This window comes from Melanostigma gelatinosum (assembly GCF_949748355.1).
Source record: "Melanostigma gelatinosum genome assembly, chromosome: 7".
Classification (NCBI taxonomy): domain Eukaryota; kingdom Metazoa; phylum Chordata; class Actinopteri; order Perciformes; family Zoarcidae; genus Melanostigma; species Melanostigma gelatinosum.
In genome coordinates, this window is record NC_136640.1 from 901,507 (window position 1) to 918,071 (window position 16,565).

The window sequence follows — 16,565 nt, forward strand, 5'->3', positions numbered from 1 at the left end:
ACACAACATGTATTATAATTTACAACATATTTTCCCATTGTCTTATGTTCTCATTGCACCGCTACTGTCTTCCTCAGTTGCTCTGCTTCCAGTGCAGCTTGTTTTAAGTAGAGCTTTCATCCAATCAGATCTCACCTCTGTGTCTCTAGGTAGAACAGAGCCAGAGGCCTGCAGACTCACAAGTGCATCATGTGCACTTTAAGTGAACGGGGACGATGTTGTTGATTGTCATCGTGTTCAACCAATCAGATCTTTAGTTTGACATGTTGGGCGTATTCTTTGACGTGTCAGCGGCCGCTAGCCGCCTATAATGACGTCAGCATTAGTGCAGCTCAGTGTTCATGTGCAGCTCTGCAGCGAGGTGCAGAGTGCGCTGTGATTGGTCAGTGGACGAGCACGTGACTATCGTGAAACGAAACTTAACAGCAGAGGCTGATGGGTAGTGAATCACATCACGTCATGCAGCTCAGCCAATCAAATATGGGCATTCTGACTGAGTGAGATGCACCATGACACAGAGGACTGAGACGAGGAAAGACACTGCAGAGCAGTACACCAATGTTCAAGTTGTGAAAGTAAAATCATAAGATGATCTCTTTGGGCTGTGACTTGTCATTAAGGAGTGATGGTGGGTCCCACAGCCAGACCAGCTGAGAACCACTGTCCTCCATGAGCGCAGAAAACATTATATGTCCTCCTCCTCCTCCTCCCCTCCTTCTCCTCCTCCTCATCCTCCTCCTCCTCCCCTCCTTCTCCTCCTCCTCATCCTCCTCCTCCTCCTCCTGCGCTTGAGTCCTCATCATGCCCCGTGACAAAAGTGATAAATGATGATTGAGATCTGGACCACGCTACACCCTTCAGCTGAAAACAAAACCTCTGAGCTATTTTTCCAGGTGAGACAGATGTAGTGTGAGACAGATGTAGTGTGAGACAGATACCTCGATGTCCTGGAACTCGGAGCAGTCCCAGTGGTGAGACAGAACTACACAAGTCCTCTTCCAGTACTCCAGAAAGGTGACGGCCCACAGAGACATGAAGACACTGAAGAACACTGTTCCTCCGTTATCGAACATGATACCGGCCTGCAGAGACAGACAGACAGACAGAGAGACAGACAGAGAGACAGACAGACAGGTGGACTCACTGTGTGTTCACACACAATGCAAACAGGTCCATCTTAAGCCTTAATATCATTTCAACGGGCGAGTTCAACAGAAATTCACCCCGTACAGTAGTCAAGAATGGCGATATTAGCTATAGACACCAAAACCGGTCTTGGTACCAAGTTTATTTCTGCTGTAGAGACATTTTAACATAGAGGTCGATGCGGATTGACTCGCTTTTGGAGCCTCAAGTGGCCGTTTGAAGAACTGCCCCGTTGGCTTCATTTCTCAGTACTGGAGGTAACAGTGTGGAATGTGAAGTCAGATGCTGTTCTTATGAAGCACACTGACAGCAGGACAGACAGGTGGACAAACAGGTGGACAGACAGCAGGACAGACAGGTGGACAGACAGCAGGACAGACAGGTGGACAGACAGCAGGACAGACAGGTGGACAGACAGGTGGACAGACAGCAGGACAGACAGGTGGACAGACAGGTGGACAGACAGGTGGACAGACAGGTACCTTGAAGGTGAGACAGATGCTGGAGTAGTTCCAGTAGGAGCAGATGTTACAGAGAGGACACATGGTGAAGCTGCTTCCACTGTCACACAACTCCTTCCTACACACACACAGGTAACAATAAATACGTCTCTCCTGATGAAATGCAGATGATTTTTAAACTATGTGTCGATAAAGTTGAGTGTCGTCGGCATATTAGGAAATAAAAATCCATTATTAGACGATTAGTTGAGGAGAGAAAGTGTTGACAGAAAAGAAGGTTTAAGATGAATCCTGAAGGTGATAATCCTCTAAAGGTCTCACCAAACAAGCCACTGATGTGAAATGCATTGTGGGATACTGAGGACCAAATGATAAGCTAGTTGTGTCCTGCTCTATTTTTGGCCTTTTATAACAAACTATTTGACTTTGATTTCAAACTTACACTGGAATGTCAGTGGCCATGAGCCAGAAGCCAAAGAAGAAGACGACGGTCCCAACGAGGGACGCCGGCAACAGCCAGCCGGTGTAGAAACCTGCAGACAGACACAGTCATGAGGGGACGACAGCGAGCGGGACAGACACAGTCATGAGGGGACGACAGCGAGCGGGACAGACACAGTCATGAGGGGACGATAGCGAGCGGGACAGACACAGTCATGAGGGGACGACAGCGAGCGGGACAGACACAGTCATGAGGGGACGACAGCGAGCGGGACAGACACAGTCATGAGGGGACGATAGCGAGCGGGACAGACACAGTCATGAGGGGACGATAGCGAGCGGGACAGACACAGTCATGAGGGGACGATAGCGAGCGGGACAGACACAGTCATGAGGGGACGACAGCGAGCGGGACAGACACAGTCATGAGGGGACGATAGCGAGCGGGACAGACACAGTCATGAGGGGACGATAGCGAGCGGGACAGACACAGTCATGAGGGGACGATAGCGAGCGGGACAGACACAGTCATGAGGGGACGACAGCGAGCGGGACAGACACAGTCATGAGGGGACGATAGCGAGCGGGACAGACACAGTCATGAGGGGACGACAGCGAGCGGGACAGACACAGTCATGAGGGGACGACAGCGAGCGGGACAGACACAGTCATGAGGGGACGACAGCGAGCGGGACAGACACAGTCATGAGGGGACGACAGCGAGCGGGACAGACACAGTCATGAGGGGACGATAGCGAGCGGGACAGACACAGTCATGAGGGGACGACAGCGAGCGGGACAGACACAGTCATGAGGGGACGACAGCGAGCGGGACAGACACAGTCATGAGGGGACGACAGCGAGCGGGACAGACACAGTCATGAGGGGACGATAGCGAGCGGGACAGACACAGTCATGAGGGGACGACAGCGAGCGGGACAGACACAGTCATGAGGGGACGACAGCGAGCGGGACAGACACAGTCATGAGGGGACGATAGCGAGCGGGACAGACACAGTCATGAGGGGACGACAGCGAGCGGGACAGACACAGTCATGAGGGGACGATAGCGAGCGGGACAGACACAGTCATGAGGGGACGACAGCGAGCGGGACAGACACAGTCATGAGGGGACGATAGCGAGCGGGACAGACACAGTCATGAGGGGACGATAGCGAGCGGGACAGACACAGTCATGAGGGGACGATAGCGAGCGGGACGTTACTGTTGCAGTCGCTCCAGTTACCGAGCCAGGCAAAGTACAGCGCTATCTTCTCTCCAAAGTATTCCCTGATGTGGTCCAGAGGTTGGTAGTATCTCCAGGAGGACCACGTGGCCCAGTACGAGTACAGGATCTCTCTCAGACCCAGAGACTCGAGGGGCAAGGGGGGCGTCGGCAGCTGGAAGCCTCCCTGATAAAAAGAAAAGAAAAGTAGAATGTGAGGTTGGTTTCAGTCTGCAGCTGTTATCAGTCACAGTTTTGGTGAAAGAGAAAGTGAACTTTAAACGTTGGAGTTTTATCAGCGTCTTTATAACATCTTACATTATACTTCTGCATGTTTGAGGCTTGTGGGTAAGATATGGAGGAAGGAGTCTGGTTGGTTGCAAGGCAATGTTACAGCACATTTCAACAACAAGGTCATTTAAAGTGCTTCCCATGAAAGCATCAAAACATTAAAAACATCATTAATACACGAAACAAGTGTAAGAAATAAAATACAGCAGTAAACTGCAGAAATGTATTCATATCCTTGAATCTGGTTCAATTAAAGGCAGCAGCAAACAGAAAAGTCTTCAATCTTGATTTAAATGAGCTGAGGGTCTCAGCAGACCTGCAGCTTTCTGGGACTTTGTTCCAGATATGTGGAGCAGAACAACTGAACGCTGCTTCTCCATGTTTAGTTCTGACTCTGGGAACAGAAAGTAGACCGGTCCCAGACGACCTGAGGGGTCGGGATGGTTCATAAGGTAGCAGCAGATCAGAGATGTATTTTGGCCCTAAACCATTCAGTGCTTTGTAAACCAACAGCAGGATTTTAAAGTCAATTCTTTGTTGGACAGGAAGCCAGTGCAAAGACCTCAGAACTGGAGTGATGTGATCCACCCTCCTGGTCTTAGTGAGGACTCGAGCTGCAGCGTTCTGAATCAGCTGCAGCTTTCTGACGGACTTTTTACAGAGACCTGTAAACACACCGTTACAGTAGTCCAGTCTGCTGAAGATAAATGCATGGACAAGTTTTACCTGTTGAGACAGAAGTCCTCTAATCCTTGATATATTCTTCAGGTGATAGGAGGCTGATTTTGTAATTGTCTTGATATGGCTGTTCAGGTTGAGGTCTGAATCCATAACTACACTTAGATTTCTGGCTTGGTTTGTGGGTTTTAACATCAGTGACTGAAGCCGAGCGCTGATTTTCAATTGTTCGTCCTTGGTACCAAAAACAATTACTTCTGTTTTATCTTTGTTTAATTGAAGAACATTCTGTTACATCCAGTTGTTGGTTTGTTCAATGCAGTTACGCAGCCCTTGTATGGGATTATAGTCCCCTGGTGACATAGTTATGTAGATGTGTGTGTGGGTAAGGGTGGAGTAGGGGTTAAAGGTTAAAGGTTAGGGGAGGGGTTAAAGGTTAAAGGTTAGGTTGGAGTAGGGGTTAAAGGTTAAAGGTTAGGTTGGAGTAGGGGTTAAAGGTTAAAGGTTAGCTTGGGGGAGGGGTTAAAGGTTAAAGGTTAGGTTGGGGGAGGGGTTAAAGGTTAAAGGTTAGGTTGGGGTCATCACCTCATGCAGCGGGTAGGCAGCAGTGAAGACCTGCTCAGACAGCAGTCGATCGATTCCCACCTCCCCTCTCTTCACAGACCCGTATGCGGTCCTGGCCAGGATCTCATACAGCTGGAGGGACAGGAAACCGTCACTGCAGGGACGCACAGTGGACTAGAACTGACCTCTGATCCTTGTCTTTACAGTCATGGTCCTGATGTCACTTCCTGACTACCTGCTGGTCAACTGGCCTCTGTGACTGAGTGAACGTCACTGTGTCACTGAACAGGAAGCTTTCATTGCTGGTGAAAGCTGTTCTCGGGGTTTACTGCGGCTTTGCAGGAGCTGAGCTAAGTTCACCCCTGCTTTCAGTCTTCGTGCTAAGCTAGGCTAACCACATCCTGGACCCATCTCAGACATGGGTCTCTGTCATGGAGAGGACAGAGAACAAGAGGATTTAATCAGAATCAGAACCGTTTATTGCCAATGTATGTTTCATATACAAGGAATGTGTCATGATGAAACAATAACAAATAGAATAATATATAAAAAATAGAAACATATTCAAATTTACAATAGAATATAAAATAAAGTGCACAGACAAACAGATAACAGTACTTTAACAGTGGAGTGTGTTTAAATATGAAGGATGACCGGTGGGACTTTGTCCTGTGGAGGACAGAGTCAGTGGGTCCTGGTCTCTGTTCACGAGCCCGACTGCCCACGGGAAGAAACTGTTCATGTGGCGTGAGGTCCTGGTCCTGGTGGAGGTCTTGGTCCTGGTGGAGGTCCTGGTCCTGGTGGAGGTCTTGGTCCTGGTGGAGGTCTTGGTCTTGATGGAGGTCTTGGTCCTGATGGAGGTCTTGGTCCTGGTGGAGGTCTTGGTCCTGATGGAGGTCTTGGTCCTGATGGAGGTCTTGGTCCTGGTGGAGGTCTTGGTCCTGGTGTAGGTCCTGGTCCTGGTGGAGGTCTTGGTCCTGGTGGAGGTCTTGGTCCTGGTGGAGGTCTTGGTCTTGGTGGAGGTCTTGGTCCTGGTGGAGGTCTTGGTCCTGATGGACCTCAGCCTCCTACCAGATGGAAGGGGCACAAACAGTTCATGTCCAGGGTGAGAGGGGTCAGCTACGATCCTTCTTGCTCGCCTCAGGGTTCTTAAAGTGAACAAGTCCTGGAGGGACGGCAGATTGCAGCCGATCACCTCTCAGCAGAGCGGATGATGCGCTGCAGTCTGTCCTTGTCCTTGGCTGTGGCTGCAGCGTACCAGACGGTGATGGAGGAGCAGAGGATGGACTCAATGATGGCTCTGTAGAAATGCACCATCATTGTCTTTGGCAGGTTGAACTTCTTCAGCTGCCTCAGGAAGTACATCCTCTGCTGAGCCTTCTTGGTGATGGAGCTGATGTTCAGCTCCCACTTGAGGTCCTGAGATATGATGGAGCCCAGGAAGAGGAAGGACTCCACCACGTCAACGGGGGAGTCACACATCTCCTGAAATCCACAACCATCTCCACTGTCTTTAGAGCGTTGAGCTCCAGGTTGTTCATACCAGGTCACCAGATGGTCAGTCTCCCACCTGTAGGCGGACTCATCCCCACCAGAGATGAGTCCAATGAGGGTGGTGTCATCCGCCAACTTCAGGAGCTTGATGGACCGGTGACCGTGTGGGGCGACCGTGGCTCACTGGGTTAAGAGGGTCGTCTGGGAACCGGAAGGTCAACGGTTCAATCCCCGACTGGGACGTGTCAAAGTGTCGAAGTGTACCTGAGCAATACACTGAACCCCCGGCTCCCCGGGCGCCGATCAATGGCAGCCCACTGCTCCCTATATACAGGGATGGGTCAAATGCAGTCGTCAAATTTCGTGTATATGACAATAAAAATGGTTTATTCTTCTGACTGGAGGTGCAGCTGTTGGTGTACGGGGAGAAGAGGGGAAAGAACGCAGCCTTGGGGGAACCGGTGCTGATGGTCCTGGAGGATGAGACGTGTTTTCCCAGCTTCAGGTGCTGCTTCCTGTCAGACAGGAAGTCTGTGATCCACTTGCAGGTGGAGTCGGGCACCTGCAGCTGGGAGAGCTTGTCATGCAGCAGAGACGGGATGATGGTGTTGAAAGCAGAGCTGAAGTCCACAAACAGGATCCTGGGGAGTCCAGATGCTGGAGGGTGATGTGATGGGCCATGTTGACTGCGTCATCTACAGACCTGTTGGCTCTGTAGATGAACTGCAGGGGGTCCAGGAGTGGGTCGGTGAGGGTTTTTAGATGGGACAGGACAAGGCGCTCATGACCACAGAGTCACTACGTCCTGTGATCCTTGGTGTTTTAGGGACAGGGATGATGGTGGAGACCTTGAAGCAGGCTGGTACGTGGCATGTCTCCAGGGAGGTGTTCAAGATGTCTGTAAACACCGGAGACAGCTGGTGAGCACAGTGCTTCAGGGTGGAGGGGAGACAGAGTCCGGGCCGGCTGCTTTGCGGGGGTTCTGTTTAAATGTTGGAGTGTCCCTTTAAATCTCTATGAGGATATATAAAAAGAACAGACGTTTCCCTGAGGAACGCCACAATTTATTGATATCGTTCTGTCTTTTCTGTGAGATTGTTTCAAAAGACAAATTAGTATAAATATGAGATGTTTTTAAAATTAGGTTTGATTAGTCACCTTTTGGCTAAGTTGTACTAAAAAAGTGTTCTAAAACTACAATTAAAATGAACATTTTTTGCTGTTTTTGAGCATTTATCTCGATAGCTGCTCGATAACATTTTTGGAAAACGTTTTTTGACTACAATTATGACATTATTTCAAGGAAATTACAGAAAACTAGAATGAAATATTATTCTTTTATTCTCCAACATGAAGTTCTAAATGTCAATATGTTGATATAGTTATAATATAGATGCAACTATTGAATTAAAACTGTGTTATTTGTATTCTTGTGTTAAGCTTCACTAAAATCACACTTTAAAGTGAGTTTCTGTCTCTGGTTTCCTGTGTGTGAAGGTTTATGTTCTCGTGTACGTGAACGAGGATGTCTGCTGTTTATCGTGTTTGAGGAGGAGGCGTCGCTGCATCCGTCTGCTGACTGAAACATCCTGGAATGTGAGAGGACGATGGGTCCACATCTCTGAACCAATCACAGCCGTCTATGAGGGCCACGCCCCTATCCGGACTCTATAAACCCTGTTCAGTCAGAACCAGGACGAGAGGATTTCTGCGGCTCTCAGTGAGTCAAAACACATGATTAATATCTGCTCATGATTATTTATATGTATTGATTCATATTATTGTGTCATTGATAAAGCAGAGATGATGAGAAGTTAGAGAAAATAGAAAATCTATTTATTTTGCTCATCAGATAAATTTAAATAATATTGGTGGGCGTGTGTATTATCTGTTATGCAAGCGGGAAAAATAAAAAATGATAATAAAGTTTTTCTTGTACTTTCTAGACATAAAAAAAGTCTGTGTGTTTCCTTCCTTTCTTTCTTTACATCTAACGAATCATCAAAACAGAAATCAAGTCTCATTTCTGTTTCTAGTTTGTGGATTTTTTTCTGACTTCTCATCTGAAATCATTAAAATGTCTGAAAAATCATCCTAATTTTCATCTTTATTTTCGGTTTCATATTGTTTTAATGCAGAGAAAAACATTACAAACAGAATAATATAAAGACAGAAATAAGACTTTTCGGATGTTGGTTCAAGCTGCATTAAGATGCATCTCATGTCAGAATCAGATGATGTGCAGATTGTATCTCAACATCATTGAACCTGGTTCCACTTACTGCTGGTTTAACCACAGTAACAACCCAACACACTTCCACACAGCTGTTGAACGTGGATTGAAAACACAGTTGCGTTTACACTTGTGTTCAACGTTGTCCTCCAGTCATCTCCAGACTGATCGGATCACAACCACCCTCAATGCATTCTGGGGGATTTAGCAGCTGTACTTTCAGACTCTAATCAGATCACCTGAAACCCAGGTTTGGTGGTTGCCCGTTGGCTTCTCTAGTCTTGCATCTCTCAGGGAATATGGTTCTATGGTTCGATATCAAGCAAAGCTTCCTGCTTCATCTCACAGAGCTCTGGCTCACATCTCGTTTCAAGAACCAGTTTGTACGCTTCCTCAAATAAAGTCATGTTTGTTCTGTGGGTGTCTGGGCTTCATGTGTGCACGGTACTTAGGAAGCGACTCGGAGCTTCAGGTAGGTATGCGATACCTGCACGTGGTCTGACGTCACTCAACACATTACAGTCATTTAGCAGCTGCAGGAGCAGCTTTGGGGTGAAGTGTCTTGTCTTGTCAAGGACGATGTCGATGAGTCGACGTGTCCTTGACAAGACAGCCGGGTTTTGAATCCCGACCCTCTGATTGAAAGACGGCGCTGCTATCCACTTAGCCACAGTCGCCCCACTCCTGCTTATATGTAACTTAAAGGTTTAAATGTCTCCACAGACTCAGCGATGTTGAGGGATTCAAACTCACCACCTGGTGTCTCTGAGTCGTCTTGAAGAAGCTCTCTTTGTTGTTGCTGCCCAGAAAGCTGCAGAGAGAGAACAGGGAAAACAGACTGTTCTATTACTGGACCGACGCTTCGACTGCTTTCATTAATCTCCACATCACACGACACACTGATTCTGTCCTTGTTCGTTTCTCTCGTCCTCTATTTGAGAGTCTGCACTCACACTTCAGCTCATTTCAGCGTCGAGGCATTTACCCCCCGACAATTGTGCAATTCATTTGCAGGTAAATATTTCTTTAAAGCTGTTATTTCTTTCATGAATACTTTTACACAACACGCAAATAATACGTAGCAAAAGAAGCGACACAGTTTTTCAGTAGAAGGCTCATTTTTCTGAGCTTATAAAGCCATCAACCAATCAGGTGCGGTGCTGGTTGAGTTGCTTCATATTTACATTACATACATAAACTACATTTCTTCAGCAGCGATCGGTGATTAATGAGAGCTTTCTAGTTTAGATGAGCATGAACCGCTACATTAACTTACAGATAGTTCAATGAAAACAAAACATGTTTATATTTCTCAAAAATATATTTACAAAAATATACATAAAGAAATGTCATTTTGGTGACAGAAGTGAAACGATAACTATCTGGTAACTAACTTTTGATAAATGATGAAATACAACAAATAATGAGTAAATACATCAAAACGGAGTCTGTTGATAATGTTGTCACCTCTGCAGCTTGTTGGTCCTGAACTGACAGGTGTAGAAGTCAAGAGGAGGGTTGGGGACGTCCTGAGACAAAATGTTGGGGAGGGACAACTGGGCTAAGACCTGTGCAGACCAGTTAGTGATCGGAGCGGTGACCACCTGCAGGAGGACAGAAGACAGAGGACACACTGTGATAACTATTATAGTTAGGGCTGGTTCAGGTTTATAGTTAGGGCTGGTTCAGGTTTATAGTTAGGGCTGGTTCAGGTTTATAGTTAGGGCTGGTTCAGGTTTATAGTTAGGGCTGGTTCAGGTTTATAGTTAGGGCTGGTTCAGGTTTATAGTTAGGGCTGGTTCAGGTTTATAGTTAGGGCTGGTTCAGGTTTATAGTTAGGGCTGGTTCAGGTTCATAGTTAGGGCTGGTTCAGGTTCATAGTTAGGGCTGGTTCAGGTTCATAGTTAGGGCTGGTTCAGGTTTATAGTTAGGGCTGGTTCAGGATTATAGTTAGGACTGGTTCAGGTCTATAGTTAGGGCTGGTTCAGGTTTATAGTTAGGGCTGGTTCAGGTCTATAGTTAGGGCTGGTTCAGGATTATAGTTAGGACTGGTTCAGGTCTATAGTTAGGGCTGGTTCAGGTTTATAGTTAGGGCTGGTTCAGGTTTATAGTTAGGGCTGGTTCAGGTTTATAGTTAGGGCTGGTTCAGGTTCATAGTTAGGGCTGGTTCAGGTTTATAGTTAGGACTGGTTCAGGTTTATAGTTAGGGCTGGTTCAGGTTTATAGTTAGGGCTGGTTCAGGTTTATAGTTAGGGCTGGTTCAGGTTTATAGTTAGGGCTGGTTCAGGTTTATAGTTAGGACTGGTTCAGGTTTATAGTTAGGGCTGGTTCAGGTTTATAGTTAGGGCTGGTTCAGGTTTATAGTTAGGGCTGGTTCAGGTTTATAGTTAGGGCTGGTTCAGGTTTATAGTTAGGGCTGGTTCAGGTTCATAGTTAGGGCTGGTTCAGGTTTATAGTTAGGGCTGGTTCAGGTTTATAGTTAGGGCTGGTTCAGGTTTATAGTTGGGCTGGTTCAGGATTATAGTTAGGACTGGTTCAGGTCTATAGTTAGGGCTGGTTCAGGTTTATAGTTAGGGCTGGTTCAGGTTTATAGTTAGGGCTAGTTCAGGTTTATAGTTAGGGCTGGTTCAGGATTATAGTTAGGACTGGTTCAGGTCTATAGTTAGGGCTGGTTCAGGTTTATAGTTAGGGCTGGTTCAGGTTTATAGTTAGGGCTGGTTCAGGTTTATAGTTAGGGCTGGTTCAGGTTTATAGTTAGGGCTGGTTCAGGTTTATAGTTAGGGCTGGTTCAGGTTTATAGTTAGGGCTGGTTCAGGTTCATAGTTAGGGCTGGTTCAGGTTTATAGTTAGGGCTGGTTCAGGTTTATAGTTAGGGCTGGTTCAGGTTTATAGTTAGGGCTGGTTCAGGTTTATAGTTAGGGCTGGTTCAGGTTCATAGTTAGGGCTGGTTCAGGTTTATAGTTAGGGCTGGTTCAGGTTTATAGTTAGGGCTGGTTCAGGTTTATAGTTAGGGCTGGTTCAGGTTTATAGTTAGGGCTGGTGCAGGTTTATAGTTAGGGCTGGTTCAGGTTTATAGTTAGGGCTGGTTCAGGATTATAGTTAGGACTGGTTCAGGTCTATAGTTAGGGCTGGTTCAGGTTTATAGTTAGGGCTGGTTCAGGTTTATAGTTAGGCCTGGTTCAGGTTTATAGTTAGGGCTGGTTCAGGTTCATAGTTAGGGCTGGTTCAGGTTTATAGTTAGGGCTGGTTCAGGTTTATAGTTAGGGCTGGTTCAGGTTTATAGTTAGGGCTGGTTCAGGTTCATAGTTAGGGCTGGTTCAGGTTTATAGTTAGGGCTGGTTCAGGTTTATAGTTAGAGCTGGTTCAGGTTCATAGTTAGGGCTGGTTCAGGTTCATAGTTAGGGCTGGTTCAGGTTCATAGTTAGGGCTGGTTCAGGTTCATAGTTAGGGCTGGTTCAGGTTCATAGTTAGGGCTGGTTCAGGTTCATAGTTAGGGCTGGTTCAGGTTCATAGTTAGGGCTGGCTCAGGTTCATAGTTAGGGCTGGTTCAGGTTCATAGTTAGGGCTGGTTCAGGTTCATAGTTAGGGCTGGTTCAGGTTTATAGTTAGGGCTGGTTCAGGTTCATAGTTAGGGCTGGTTCAGGTTCATAGTTAGGGCTGGTTCAGGTTTATAGTTAGGGCTGGTTCAGGTTTATAGTTAGGGCTGGTTCAGGTTTATAGTTAGGGCTGGTTCAGGTTCATAGTTAGGGCTGGTTCAGGTTCATAGTTAGGGCTGGTTCAGGTTCATAGTTAGGGCTGGTTCCGGTTCATAGTTAGGGCTGGTTCAGGTTTATAGTTAGGACTGGTTCAGGTTCATAGTTAGGGCTGGTTCAGGTTCATAGTTAGGGCTGGTTCAGGTTCATAGTTAGGGCTGGTTCAGGTTCATAGTTAGGGCTGGTTCAGGTTTATAGTTAGGGCTGGTTCAGGTTTATAGTTAGGGCTGGTTCAGGTTCATAGTTAGGGCTGGTTCAGGTTCATAGTTAGGGCTGGTTCAGGTTCATAGTTAGGGCTGGTTCAGGTTCATAGTTAGGGCTGGTTCAGGTTCATAGTTAGGGCTGGTTCAGGTTTATAGTTAGGACTGGTTCAGGTTTATAGTTAGGGCTGGTTCAGGTTTATAGTTAGGGCTGGTTCAGGTTCATAGTTAGGGCTGGTTCAGGTTCATAGTTAGGGCTGGTTCAGGTTCATAGTTAGGGCTGGTTCAGGTTCATAGTTAGGGCTGGTTCAGGTTCATAGTTAGGGCTGGTTCAGGTTCATAGTTAGGGCTGGTTCAGGTTTATAGTTAGGGCTGGCTCAGGTTTATAGTTAGGGCTGGTTCAGGTTTATAGTTAGGGCTGGTTCAGGTTTATAGTTAGGGCTGGCTCAGGTTTATAGTTAGGGCTGGTTCAGGTTTATAGTTAGGGCTGGTTCAGGTTTATAGTTAGGACTGGTTCAGGTTTATAGTTAGGACTGGTTCAGGTTTATAGTTAGGGCTGGTTCAGGTTTATAGTTAGGGCTGGTTCAGGTTTATAGTTAGGGCTGGCTCAGGTTTATAGTTAGGGCTGGTTCAGGTTTATAGTTAGGGCTGGTTCAGGTTTATAGTTAGGGCTGGCTCAGGTTTATAGTTAGGGCTGGTTCAGGTTTATAGTTAGGGCTGGTTCAGGTTTATAGTTAGGGCTGGTTCAGGTTTATAGTTAGGGCTGGCTCAGGTTTATAGTTAGGGCTGGTTCAGGTTTATAGTTAGGGATGGTTCAGGTTTATAGTTAGGGCTGGTTCAGGTTTATAGTTAGGGCTGGTTCAGGTTTATAGTTAGGGATGGTTCAGGTTTATAGTTAGGGCTGGTTCAGGTTTATAGTTAGGGCTGGTTCAGGTTTATAGTTAGGGCTGGTTCAGGTTTATAGTTAGGGCTGGTTCAGGTTCATAGTTAGGGCTGGTTCAGGTTTATAGTTAGGGCTGGTTCAGGTTTATAGTTAGGGCTGGTTCAGGTTCATAGTTAGGGCTGGTTCAGGTTTATAGTTAGGGCTGGTTCAGGTTTATAGTTAGGGCTGGTTCAGGTTCATAGTTAGGGCTGGTTCAGGTTCATAGTTAGGGCTGGTTCAGGTTCATAGTTAGGGCTGGTTCAGGTTCATAGTTAGGGCTGGTTCAGGTTTATAGTTAGGGCTGGTTCAGGTTCATAGTTAGGGCTGGTTCAGGTTCATAGTTAGGGCTGGTTCAGGTTCATAGTTAGGGCTGGTTCAGGTTCATAGTTAGGGCTGGTTCAGGTTCATAGTTATGGCTGGTTCAGGTTCATAGTTAGGGCTGGTTCAGGTTCATAGTTAGGGCTGGTTCAGGTTTATAGTTAGGGCTGGTTCAGGTTCATAGTTAGGGCTGGTTCAGGTTCATAGTTAGGGCTGGTTCAGGTTCATAGTTAGGGCTGGTTCAGGTTCATAGTTAGGGCTGGTTCAGGTTCATAGTTAGGGCTGGTTCAGGTTCATAGTTAGGGCTGGTTCAGGTTCATAGTTAGGGCTGGTTCAGGTTTATAGTTAGGGCTGGTTCGGGTTTATAGTTAGGGCTGGTTCAGGTTTATAGTTAGGGCTGGTTCAGGTTCATAGTTAGGGCTGGTTCAGGTTCATAGTTAGGGCTGGTTCAGGTTCATAGTTAGCGCTGGTTCAGGTTCATAGTTAGGGCTGGTTCAGGTTCATAGTTAGGGCTGGTTCAGGTTTATAGTTAGGGCTGGTTCAGGTTTATAGTTAGGGCTGGTTCAGGATTATAGTTAGGACTGGTTCAGGTCTATAGTTAGGGCTGGTTCAGGTTTATAGTTAGGGCTGGTTCAGGTCTATAGTTAGGGCTGGTTCAGGATTATAGTTAGGACTGGTTCAGGTCTATAGTTAGGGCTGGTTCAGGTCTATAGTTAGGGCTGGTTCAGGATTATAGTTAGGACTGGTTCAGGTCTATAGTTAGGGCTGGTTCAGGTTTATAGTTAGGGCTGGTTCAGGTTTATAGTTAGGGCTGGTTCAGGTTTATAGTTAGGGCTGGTTCAGGTTTATAGTTAGGGCTGGTTCAGGTTCATAGTTAGGGCTGGTTCAGGTTTATAGTTAGGGCTGGTTCAGGTTTATAGTTAGGGCTGGTTCAGGTTTATAGTTGGGCTGGTTCAGGATTATAGTTAGGACTGGTTCAGGTCTATAGTTAGGGCTGGTTCAGGTTTATAGTTAGGGCTGGTTCAGGTTTATAGTTAGGGCTAGTTCAGGTTTATAGTTAGGGCTGGTTCAGGATTATAGTTAGGACTGGTTCAGGTCTATAGTTAGGGCTGGTTCAGGTTTATAGTTAGGGCTGGTTCAGGTTTATAGTTAGGGCTGGTTCAGGTTTATAGTTAGGGCTGGTTCAGGTTTATAGTTAGGGCTGGTTCAGGTTTATAGTTAGGGCTGGTTCAGGTTTATAGTTAGGGCTGGTTCAGGTTCATAGTTAGGGCTGGTTCAGGTTTATAGTTAGGGCTGGTTCAGGTTTATAGTTAGGGCTGGTTCAGGTTTATAGTTAGGGCTGGTTCAGGTTTATAGTTAGGGCTGGTTCAGGTTCATAGTTAGGGCTGGTTCAGGTTTATAGTTAGGGCTGGTTCAGGTTTATAGTTAGGGCTGGTTCAGGTTTATAGTTAGGGCTGGTTCAGGTTTATAGTTAGGGCTGGTTCAGGATTATAGTTAGGACTGGTTCAGGTCTATAGTTAGGGCTGGTTCAGGTTTATAGTTAGGGCTGGTTCAGGTTTATAGTTAGGGCTGGTTCAGGTTTATAGTTAGGGCTGGTTCAGGTTTATAGTTAGGGCTGGTTCAGGTTTATAGTTAGGGCTGGTTCAGGTTCATAGTTAGGGCTGGTTCAGGTTTATAGTTAGGGCTGGTTCAGGTTTATAGTTAGAGCTGGTTCAGGTTCATAGTTAGGGCTGGTTCAGGTTCATAGTTAGGGCTGGTTCAGGTTCATAGTTAGGGCTGGTTCAGGTTCATAGTTAGGGCTGGTTCAGGTTCATAGTTAGGGCTGGTTCAGGTTCATAGTTAGGGCTGGTTCAGGTTCATAGTTAGGGCTGGTTCAGGTTCATAGTTAGGGCTGGTTCAGGTTTATAGTTAGGGCTGGTTCAGGTTTATAGTTAGGGCTGGTTCAGGTTTATAGTTAGGGCTGGTTCAGGTTCATAGTTAGGGCTGGTTCAGGTTTATAGTTAGGGCTGGTTCAGGTTTATAGTTAGGGCTGGTTCAGGTTTATAGTTAGGGCTGGTTCAGGTTCATAGTTAGGGCTGGTTCAGGTTCATAGTTAGGGCTGGTTCAGGTTCATAGTTCGGGCTGGTTCAGGTTCATAGTTAGGGCTGGTTCAGGTTTATAGTTAGGACTGGTTCAGGTTCATAGTTAGGGCTGGTTCAGGTTCATAGTTAGGGCTGGTTCAGGTTCATAGTTAGGGCTGGTTCAGGTTCATAGTTAGGGCTGGTTCAGGTTTATAGTTAGGGCTGGTTCAGGTTTATAGTTAGGGCTGGTTCAGGTTCATAGTTAGGGCTGGTTCAGGTTCATAGTTAGGGCTGGTTCAGGTTCATAGTTAGGGCTGGTTCAGGTTCATAGTTAGGGCTGGTTCAGGTTCATAGTTAGGGCTGGTTCAGGTTTATAGTTAGGACTGGTTCAGGTTTATAGTTAGGGCTGGTTCAGGTTTATAGTTAGGGCTGGTTCAGGTTCATAGTTAGGGCTGGTTCAGGTTCATAGTTAGGGCTGGTTCAGGTTCATAGTTAGGGCTGGTTCAGGTTCATAGTTAGGGCTGGTTCAGGTTCATAGTTAGGGCTGGTTCAGGTTCATAGTTAGGGCTGGTTCAGGTTTATAGTTAGGGCTGGCTCAGGTTTATAGTTAGGGCTGGTTCAGGTTTATAGTTAGGGCTGGTTCAGGTTTATAGTTAGGGCTGGCTCAGGTTTATAGTTAGGGCTGGTTCAGGTTTATAGTTAGGGCTGGTTCAGGTTTATAGTTAGGGCTGGTTCAGGTTTATAGTTAGGACTGGTTCAGGTTTATAGTTAGGACTGGTT

General features: G+C 46.5%; 1 protein-coding gene across 3 annotated transcripts in view; it reads right to left on the reverse strand.

The window, feature by feature from the left end:
- Positions 1 to 16,565, reverse strand: part of ano7 (anoctamin 7) — a 58,678-nt gene that overhangs the window by 26,582 nt on the left and 15,531 nt on the right. For all 3 annotated transcript variants that reach the window (XR_013772147.1, XM_079272638.1, XM_079272639.1), the window contains exons 6-12: positions 10,001 to 10,137; positions 9,287 to 9,344; positions 4,828 to 4,938; positions 3,295 to 3,460; positions 2,050 to 2,140; positions 1,629 to 1,725; positions 939 to 1,082 (exon numbers count right to left, since the gene is read on the reverse strand). Coding sequence is in view for 2 of the 3 variants with exons in the window: in XM_079272638.1 (XP_079128764.1) it covers positions 939 to 1,082; positions 1,629 to 1,725; positions 2,050 to 2,140; positions 3,295 to 3,460; positions 4,828 to 4,938; positions 9,287 to 9,344; positions 10,001 to 10,137 (804 nt within the window). In the remaining variant the exon portion in view is untranslated. The remainder of the gene's footprint in view (positions 1 to 938; positions 1,083 to 1,628; positions 1,726 to 2,049; positions 2,141 to 3,294; positions 3,461 to 4,827; positions 4,939 to 9,286; positions 9,345 to 10,000; positions 10,138 to 16,565) is intronic.